A 10451-nucleotide genomic window follows, 5' to 3' on the forward strand; every position below is an offset into this window, starting at 1 on the left:
AATATATCAGTTTCTCTTTGTACTTGTTTTTACTTTACGGTCTTTATTTTATAACACACGATAATTTCTTACATGACTATGCCCCTTTTAAAATATGTATAAACAAATGGCTGTTCTCCCTTTGAAATCTTGAAGAGTTAATCTTTAATACTATGTGAGCTTAACATGATACTCTTCCTAGATATTGACTTTCTTGTGAAAATGTTGGTTTATGTTTAGTTAACAATGGCATGCTGAAAATGTTGGTTTATGTTTAGTCAACAATGGCATGCCAATTGGAAGAGTTGGTGGAAAGAGTTGGTGTGGATGCTAGGAGGAAGCTTCCTCCTTTGATGTCACCCATGACATCAAGAGGAGGTAGTTTGATGTCAGCAATGACATCAAGAGGAGGTCTTTACCTCTATAAATAGATGCACTCCTTCACTTGTAGAAATCATCCCAAAATAATACAATACATTGTAGTGAGTAGAGAGTTAAGAGAGAAATTCTCTTAAGTGTAATTGGGAAATCTCCCCTTCCTTTGTTAATATTAAAAGGGCAATTGTTCTCTGGTGGACGTAGGATTATTTTGATCCGAACCACGTTAAATCTTGTGTTCTTTCTTTTACGTTTCCGCTAACAATTGGTATCAGAGCGACAAGATTCTTTAACGATCCAAGGAGAAAGAACAAGCAAATATGAGTTCCATGAAGTTTGAAATTGATAGATTCAATGGACGCAACAACTTCAATATCTGGAAGATCCAGATGATGGCGTTACTGCGGAGGGAAGGTTCAATCCATGCTATTGACGGAAAGTATCCTACGGATATATCAGCTCCCGACAAGGAGAAGATTGAAGGGGATGCATTGAGTGCAATCCAACTATCCCTTGCACCTAACGTGCTTTGTGAAGTGAGTACGGGTACCGAAGAGACGGCCAAACAGTTGTGGGAAAAGCTAGAAGGGCTATACCAAGACCGATCAGTGACAACAAGAATGTTGTTACAACGGCGTCTTCACACATTTAAGATGGGGTCAGGTACTTCGTTACAAGATCATTTAGATGCGTTTAATAAACTTGTCATGGACTTACAGATTGCAGGAATTAAAAGGGAGGAGGAGACGCTTGCATGTGCTTTGCTATTTTCATTGACTTCAGGATATCGTGATATTGAGAATTCAATGATGTATAGCAAGGAGCCTATCAAGCTTGAGCAAGTGCGGCAGGCACTTAACTCTAGTGATGTGCGGAGGCACATTGAAGGAGATAGAGATGACCAGGCAAGTGGCCTCTTTGTTAAGAGGCCGGACTAGCCAACAGGGAAAGACCAAATCAAAGCACAGATCAAAGTCTCGTGTGAACAAGAAGAATACAGAGTGTTGGGGTTGTGGCAAGAAGGGGCACTTTGAACGAGATTGCCCAATGTCAAAGTCCAAGGAAAAGGCGAGTGCATCTACAGTTGAACAGGTACATAATTTTGATAATGATTATGTACTAACAACATCGTGTAATAATAATAGTAGTTATGAAAACAAATGGGTGTTAGACTCTGCTTGTACTCTGCATATGACGTTCCGAAAAGACTGGTTTAGCAGCTACGAGAAAAGTGGAGGAACCGTAGTAATGGGCAATAATGCAACTTGTGCAATAGTTGGCATTGGCTCAGTTCGGGTTCGCTGCCATGATGGAATCGTGAGGACTATTACACAAGTCCGTCATGTTCCTGATCTGAAGAAGAATTTGATCTCCTTGGGTACTCTGGATGAACAAGGCTACAGGTACATGAGCGAAGCAGGAACTATGAAGGTGACTAAAGGTTCTTTAGTCATGCTGAAAGGCAAGCTGGAGAACGGCCTTTACACATTGGCCGGAAGCACCATTGTTGGCTCTGCAAATGCATCTACAGTGCAGTTATCTAATGATGACAAGGCAAGACTATGGCACATGAGACTGGGTCATATGAGCGCACGTGGACTGGAGATGTTGAGCAATCGTAAACTTTTGGAAGGTGAGAAGATCAGCACGCTTGACTTCTGTGAGCACTGCGTTCTAGGGAAGCAGAAGAAGGTCAGCTTCAGCACTGGCAAACACAAGACAAGAGGAGTGCTAGACTACATCCATTCAGATTTATGGGGTCCTTCTAAACTTCCATCGAAGGGCGGAAAGAGGTATCTTCTCATTTTTATTGATGATTTCTCACGAAAGGTTTGGGTGTATTTTTTGAAGGCAAAAAGTGATGCTTTTGAAGCATTTAAAGAGTGGAAGATTTTGGTTGAAAATCAAATGGAGCGGAAAATCAAGTATCTTCGCACAGACAATGGCTTGGAGTTTTGCAATGAAGAGTTTAATGAATTCTGCAAGGTTCATGGGATCTCAAGACATAGGACTGTCAGGCATACCCCACAGCAGAATGGAGTTGCCGAGAGAATGAACAGAACTCTTCTTGAAAAGGCTCGTTGTATGCTCCTACAAGCCAAAATGTCCAAAGTATTTTGGGCTGAAGCAGTTCACACTGCTGCTCATATTGTCAATCGATCTCCAGCATCGGCAATTGACTTTAAGACTCCGAATGAGGTATGGTCAGGTGAACCCTCTAACTATTCATACTTACGAGTATTTGGGTGTCCAGCTTATTATCACGTTAATGAAGGAAAGCTTGAACCAAGGGCTAAGAAGGCCATATTCGTAGGGTATGTGGATGGAGTAAAAGGGTACAAACTTTGGTGTTTGTCTTTACTCAAATTTATAGTTAGTAGAGATGTCACCTTCGATGAATCCTCTATACTTGATCCCCGTAAAGTTTCCGTGGAGTTTTCAGGAAACAAGAACAACGAGCAGGTGGAGCTTCCGGTGGAGCTTGCCAAGGAAAAGGATCAAGAGACTCAGGTTAAAGATGAGTCAGAAGATGTAGGCGTTGAAGAACTTGCTGTCAATGAACCATACACAATTGCGAAGGGGAGGGAGAAGAGGCAGACACGAGAACCGGAACGCCTTATAAATCAAGCAAACTTGATTGCATATGCGTTCGTAGCTGCACAAGAAGAGATTAAAGATCTGGAGCCCTCCTCGTATATTGAAGCAACTTCTTGCAAGGATGCCGCACAATGGCGGTTAGCCATGACTGAAGAGATGGAGTCTCTTCACAAGAATCAGACATGGGTCTTAGTGAAAAGACAAAAGGGGAAGAGGACAGTTGGATGCAAGTGGGTCTACCGAAAGAAAGAGGGAATTCCTGAAGTGGAAGATGCTAGGTTCAAGGCGAGATTGGTTGCAAAAGGTTTCAGCCAAAAGGAGGGAATTGACTACAATGAGATTTTCTCTCCGGTCGTGAAGCATAGCTCAATTCGCGTGCTACTAGCATTGGTTGCACAATTTGACTTGGAGCTTCAACAGCTTGATGTCAAAACTGCTTTCTTACACGGTGATCTAGAAGAGACAATCTATATGGATCAACCTGAAGGTTTCCTAGCTGAGGGAAAAGAAGATCACGTATGCCAACTAAAGAAGTCTTTGTATGGTTTGAAGCAATCCCCTAGACAGTGGTACAAGAGGTTTGATGCATTCATGACTACACATGAATTCTCAAGGAGTGCATTTGATAGTTGTGTGTATCACAAGAAGATGTCTGGTAACTCAATGATTTATTTACTGTTGTATGTTGATGATATGCTTATTGCTGCTAACAACATTACAGAGATAAATGCTTTGAAGAAACTATTGAGTAAGGAATTTGACATGAAGGATTTAGGAGCTGCAAAGAAAATCCTTGGTATGGAGATTTCAAGAGAAGACGATGTTGTACATCTTTCTCAGAAGAGGTATATTGAAAGGGTTCTCGAAAGATTCAATATGCAAACGTGCAAGCCTGTAAGTACACCATTAGCTCCTCATTTTAAACTTTCAGAGTCACAAATGCCTCAGTCCGAGGATGAGGTGGAGCATATGTCAAAGATTCCTTATGCCAGTGCAGTTGGTAGTATTATGTATGCTATGGTATGCACACGTCCAGATATTGCTCAATCTGTAAGTGTGGTAAGTAGATACATGTCCAACCCAGGAAAGAGGCATTGGGAAGTTGTCAAGTGGATATTGAGATATCTCAAAGGAGCTTCTGGTGTTGGTCTTACCTTTCGAAAAAGTGGTACAGGTATTTCAATTCTCGGTTATGTGGATTCTGACTATGCAGGAGATCTTGACAGAAGAAGGTCCACAACTGGATACATCTTTACCCTCGTTGGCAGTGCCGTCAGTTGGAAGTCGACTTTGCAGTCGATTGTCGCTTTGTCTACGACAGAAGCAGAATACATGGCAGCAGCGGAGGCGGTAAAGGAAGCTATCTGGTTGAAAAGTTTAGTAGCGGAATTGAGTTTGGTTCAGCTGGAATCAACTCTTAGATGTGATAGTCAGAGTGCTATTCATCTAATGAAAAATCAGAGATTTCATGAGCGCACTAAACACATTGATGTCAGATTTCATTTTATTCGAGATGTTATTGATGAGGGAACTATCAAGGTCGTGAAGGTTATCACAGACGATAATGCTGCAGACATGTTGACCAAGATAGTCCCGCTCGCTAAGTTTGCACACTGCAAGGACTTGGCGGGGGTGTGCATCAACTGATGCAACTCCGAAGAGAACAGTTGCTAGGTGGAGGTGGTATGTTCAACAATGGTTTGATTCTTCTTGTTTCTTACAACGGGGTTGCCCAGTAAGCTTAGAAGTTTTGGCCAGAGTTGTTCACACGCTCGAAACGCAAACCAAGGTGGAGATTGAAAATGTTGGTTTATGTTTAGTTAACAATGGCATGCTGAAAATGTTGGTTTATGTTTAGTCAACAATGGCATGCCAATTGGAAGAGTTGGTGGAAAGAGTTGGTGTGGATGCTAGGAGGAAGCTTCCTCCTTTGATGTCACCCATGACATCAAGAGGAGGTAGTTTGATGTCAGCAATGACATCAAGAGGAGGTCTTTACCTCTATAAATAGATGCACTCCTTCACTTGTAGAAATCATCCCAAAATAATACAATACATTGTAGTGAGTAGAGAGTTAAGAGAGAAATTCTCTTAAGTGTAATTGGGAAATCTCCCCTTCCTTTGTTAATATTAAAAGGGCAATTGTTCTCTGGTGGACGTAGGATTATTTTGATCCGAACCACGTTAAATCTTGTGTTCTTTCTTTTACGTTTCCGCTAACATCTTGTTTTGTCACGTTGGATATATGTTATTCAGTTCTGCGTTACACTTTCTTTTCTTTTCATTTCGTTCTATTTTTGTAAGTAATAAACAAAGAAATTTTGTTGTGTGTCATCCTTGTTGTTTCTCGGAAACAGTTTCTTTGCCCTCCCAAAATTGTGGTAAGGCTGCGTATATTCTATCATCCCCAAACCTCACTTGTGGATTTTCACTGGGTGGTTATTGTTGCTTATACATCAACTTTCATAAAAGCTGCTAAAGTACAGTGACGAACAAAACTACTTGGACTTGTGAAAATCTGATGATTATTTTATGTGTTTCTATTTCTTTTTTCCTTTTATTGTGGATGTCCAGATAACTGGCAAGTCCATCATATCATTTTTTTTCGCACACTAAATTCGACTATTTCGTCATAACTTGATAATATCATATACAGAGTGTGCTTGTGAATGCCGTGAGTATTAGATTGAACACTCCGTTCAGCTTCTAAAATCTTATATAGTTTCAATTATGGAAGTTATCCTGTCTTTCCCCGAACTCCGCGCATAGCGGGAGTTTGATGCATCGGACTGTGATATTCTGCCACCAACTATTTCACAGTGGATAATCACAAAAGAAGCACCGAAAAAAAAAATCTTCTCATTGTTTGATGTCTCGAGATACTTCAAAATTAAAATAAGGGGAGATTAGATAGTTCTTTATTCAATTATTTTTTTTGGTAATTAAATCTTTCATTAATCACCCGTAGAAGGAGTTACAAACCCATAGCTTAGCATATGCACATTTAGCTATCTAAAAGAGAACAAAAATACCAATAACCATTAACATAGCATACTACATTCTAAAATATCCTTAGAAAACACATTGTTGTAGTATAGCTCTAATTCCTCGAGTAGCTCGGACATTGCAGACATAAGCAATCTGCTTTGCAATGCTCTCCCAATTGGTCCTCTTCTTTATTCAATTATTACTCCATGGTTCTTTGCAATGTATTAGTTTCTTCGACAAGTGTGGACATTGCACTCAGAATTGGTGGCAAGCGTTTAAAAAGAATTGTACATCTTCAACAATTTGACAGCAAAATGTTTTTTGTTTTTTATTTAAAAAAAAAAAAAGACAAACTGATATTGAGGTCAACAATTGCTTACTTTTTCGTTTAGGTAGATAAGTATGCGTAAAAAAAGCAGCAGGACTACGATTGATGCTGAACTATTTTATAAAGTACTTCCCGAGAAGGGTCTGGAATAAGACTCAAGATTAACTCATTAAGTACACCACACCATTAATTGTCCTACAAGGGAAAAGTAAGGGACAACCGAAAAAAGATCCAATTTCGTCTTTATTGAAACCATACTATTATGTCAATTGTCACAAATCCGTTGATGTGACCTTTTTTCTTTTGGAGTCAATAGTTAAAGTATTCTACTGGAGATTATTTTATACTAAGGTGAATTTATGGATATCTCCGTGACTACCAAAGGATGTGGTGGAGTAGATGTGACTGCTCTTTCCTTAACTAGAGGTCTCGGGTTCGAGTCCTGAGTATGGAAAATCCTTGATAGGGAGCGTTTCCCCCCGAATGGAGCCCTACGCGGTGCGAATCTGGATATAGTTGGGCTCCAATGTGGGTATCGCACACCGGGTGGGAAACAAAAAAAAATGGATATTTTGCATGACTAATGAGCTCAATACTGCAACAGCCAGATCAAAAGAATTAGCTGACTAAAACTGATGGGAGTAAATTTAAGGAACACCAGTCTGGAAAGACAGAATCCCCATCTGAAATTCTAAATGATTTTCAATAGCTAGAAAATACAACAAAGACTAGTCTATTCTAAGGAAAATTTACCAAATTGCTAACTCTGTATGACCATCTTCAGTTGCACAAGCTCTAAACATGCCGGTTGTATTAAATGGCATGGTAACTTCCCCGGTGGCAGATACAGCAATCAGGCCAGTGGTTCCTTTTGGGGCAGATTCCTCTATAACGTAGTCTGCTGCCTCCGTGAGAGAAAGCCCTTTATACTCCATTAGAGCAGCCACATCTCTCGCTACAGTTGCACGGATTATAGCATCACCCTGGCCTGTAGCGGAAACAGCACATAGTTTATTTGCATATGTACCTGCACCAATAATGGGAGTATCTCCTATCCTTCCCACCATCTTGTTTACTAGTCCTCCAGTAGAAGTAGCAGCAGCTAAATGTCCATAGTTGTCAACAACTACACATCCAACTGTTCCTAGCTGGCTATCCCCATTAGAACCTGGTGGTTTTTCATCTTTTGCTATAGGCCGTGTATTATAATCTACCTGTAAATTGGTAGCAGCGTTATTGGCCAATAACACGGAAGCAGAAAGCTTCTCAAAGATAGGATAACAGGAAAGTTTAGTTGTAAATCACGACAGTGAGTTTCCAAGAAGGGAATAGAACAAGAAAGCTCTGTTAGAGGCATATCTGCATAGCTAAACTTAAGCGATTAAGGCTGGACACCGTAATCAGACTCAGTTGGAGGCAACAAAAAGAGGACCAAGTACATATGAATAACATGTGCCAGTGTTTGCAAAAAATGAGCACTAAAGCTCTTCAAAAATCTCAACCAAAGCACCAGATAAAAACATATACATATAAGAAAGCAGAAGACTTCAATCAATGTGAAGGTCAAAGGCACAAATATACAATCTTGTAGCAAAGATATGATAAAGAAGGAGAAGAGTTGCATACCTGGACTCTGTTTGCTTCTTTTGCTTGCTTTAATCTCTCAATATTTCTTGGAGTGATAAAGTGGCTTGGATCCATGGTTTCAACCCCCTTGATAACAGAATCATCACAGTTCATCAAATAGATTGAATATAAAAAAGGGCCATATTGAATGTAATAAAAACATACAACCGGGGGTTATTATCACAGATACCATTCATCAGCAGTAAGTAGTTCAATAACTTTCTTATGGCTTTCTGCAGGAGTGTCTAAATTGATGTGGCAATAATTAACCAAGGACTTGAACCAAAATAGATTTCGACAAGCCAATTTCGCAACCTCACACCAAACCATTTAAAGCAAAAAACTGCCAAAGAATTAACTATGCCACTGGACCCTGTCTCAGATTTCGTGGAATGTTCATAAGAGAGAATAACATTAGAAAGTTTTACAAACCTGCTCCCTAGCAAATGCTTCCGCTCCCTCAAACGCAAGATATATATGTGGAGTTTTTTCCATGACCAGCCTAGCCAGAGATATAGCATTCACAACTGTGGTTAGGCCGGAAACAGCTCCACAGTTTTTCGTATTACCATCCATGATGCATGCTTCCATTTCTACTGTACCATTGCTGGTTAGAACAGACCCTTTACCAGCATTGAAGTATGGGTTATTTTCCAGTTCCCGCACCTGCTTGATTCAAGCCAGTTAAAAGCTATCATAACATCAATAAAAAGTAAATTACTCATAATACAGAAACCAGAAGTTTTCAGAAGATCCAAGTTTTACAAGTTTCTCCGGAGCAACGCATTTACAGAATAGTAACATTTTTCCCTAGCACGAATTGAAGTATTGAGAGTAAGTATTTGTAAGAAAAACTGAAGCAGGGGGTAAGAGCACTTTAAAACATTAAAAAGAAAACTTAACAGATAGTATCATACTGCTGATATAATCCAGTTTCCAATCCATTAACTAATTCTTTCATAAGTCAAAGAGAAAAAGTAATTCAACCTAAGTATCAAACATAGTCAAGTGTACATATATTTAGTCTCATCCTAACATAGTGAAAAAACAAGAAATAGAGATTACATGCTCCTAAACAAGAAGAGAATATACAGAAAGAGGTGGAAAATGAATTTAAAAAAATTAAACATATACCTTTATCAATTAAACATCCAATTCTCATGGGATTAAGATAAAAAAGAGAAAAGAAGTTACACAGTCATAACTGAAAAGGAAGAATATAACAGGTTATATCCATCACTAAACAGAGTAAAGAACAAATCTTGATGAGAAATTGAACAGATGCAAAATCGCTAGCAAGAAGGCAGCTACACTGACTAGCATAACTACAATCTATAAAATAAAAATAAAAAGTGATATCAAATCCTTAGCAAAAATTGAAGTAATTGTAGAAAAATAAAACTTAAAACTTAGAGAAATAAGCACGTTATGGTCAGGTAAAATGGGTATACCACGAGTTCAACGACACCCAAAGGGGATTTATGGGCCTTGAGAGCATCGACCCCCATCTGTAAGCAATAGCGGAGGCAGGTTTCTCTGGGCTCACGAAGCTCCGGCGGCAGATCCTTTGGTATGTCACCAGCTCCGCCGTGCAACGCTATAGCCCAACCCATAATTAACCCACCAATTGTCACTCGAGATTGTCGCTCTCCGTACTTGCACTACCAAATGTGTTCGGTTGTAATCCTTTTTATTGGAGGGAAAATGGAAACCACCACTCAGTGTTTCTTCTTTTCAATTTTCAATGAGGCAATGGTGAAAAGGGATAAAAACAATTTAGGAGGAAATTGGTGGTGGTGGAAGGAACGCAGCAGCAGAGACACACACACACACACACAGTGAACGGCGTGCTGTGTGCAAAGCGGGTACCCGTGAGAGTTGAGGCCCGCGTCAGTAAGTAGGCAGACGTATGTGCTACTGCTACACAACAAATATTCATATGCGACTTACAAATCGTAGTAGCTGATTGCGATTCATAAATCGAAATTGCGATTCATAGTACTTCTGATTTATCAACCTTATAAGTTGCATTTCGGAAATCTTTATATATATATATATATATATATATATATATATATATATATATATATATATATATATATAAAGTTGGGCACAAAAAGAAGGATGTGGCACATCTCATTGCACATCATTCATATTTATCTTTTATCTGGATTTTTTGCATTTTTTCTCTTACTTTTTCTATCCAATTTAATTTATAAATGCCTAAATTCATTATTAAGTAAACAACTGTTTCACCTTTTCGAAATTGAGACGCTTCATAAATAAAGAAACGTTTCTTTGTGATGGAACGTCAAAAGCCTCACGTAACTTTTTCTATCAATTATTAATCAACTATAAAGCCCAAAATTCTCATTACAAAAAAAAAATAGTTTGAAAAGAAAAATTATTCTGAAGAGGATCTGGAAATATATTCACATTTCCCAATTCTAATCATTTTCATATGTGATATGGCCCATTTGTTTCAGCCCCTTCAGTTTGTCTGGTAGGTAGAATCTTTCGTAGAGATTTTTGCTATTTAATTTTTATTTTCAAA

General features: G+C 39.0%; 1 protein-coding gene across 2 annotated transcripts; it reads right to left on the minus strand.

Moving 5' to 3' along the window:
- Positions 1–6880: 6880 nt before the first annotated feature.
- On the minus strand, positions 6881–9908 carry LOC104234166 (isoaspartyl peptidase/L-asparaginase 1). Of its 2 annotated transcripts, none has more exons than XM_009787692.2 (4): positions 9349–9908; positions 8330–8563; positions 7898–7984; positions 6881–7485 (listed from the first exon to the last, which is right to left on the minus strand). In XM_009787692.2, exons 1-4 carry the CDS (start codon positions 9508–9510, stop codon positions 7021–7023), a joined length of 948 nt encoding a protein of 315 aa, XP_009785994.1. In that variant the 5' UTR covers positions 9511–9908; the 3' UTR covers positions 6881–7020. The 2 variants fall into 2 exon arrangements, with proteins under 2 accessions (XP_009785994.1, XP_070027606.1); XM_070171505.1 differs by having other exon boundaries at positions 8330–8707; positions 9349–9764.
- Positions 9909–10451: the final 543 nt, after the last annotated feature.

Source organism: Nicotiana sylvestris, chromosome 3 (assembly GCF_000393655.2).
Source record: "Nicotiana sylvestris chromosome 3, ASM39365v2, whole genome shotgun sequence".
NCBI lineage: Eukaryota > Viridiplantae > Streptophyta > Magnoliopsida > Solanales > Solanaceae > Nicotiana > Nicotiana sylvestris.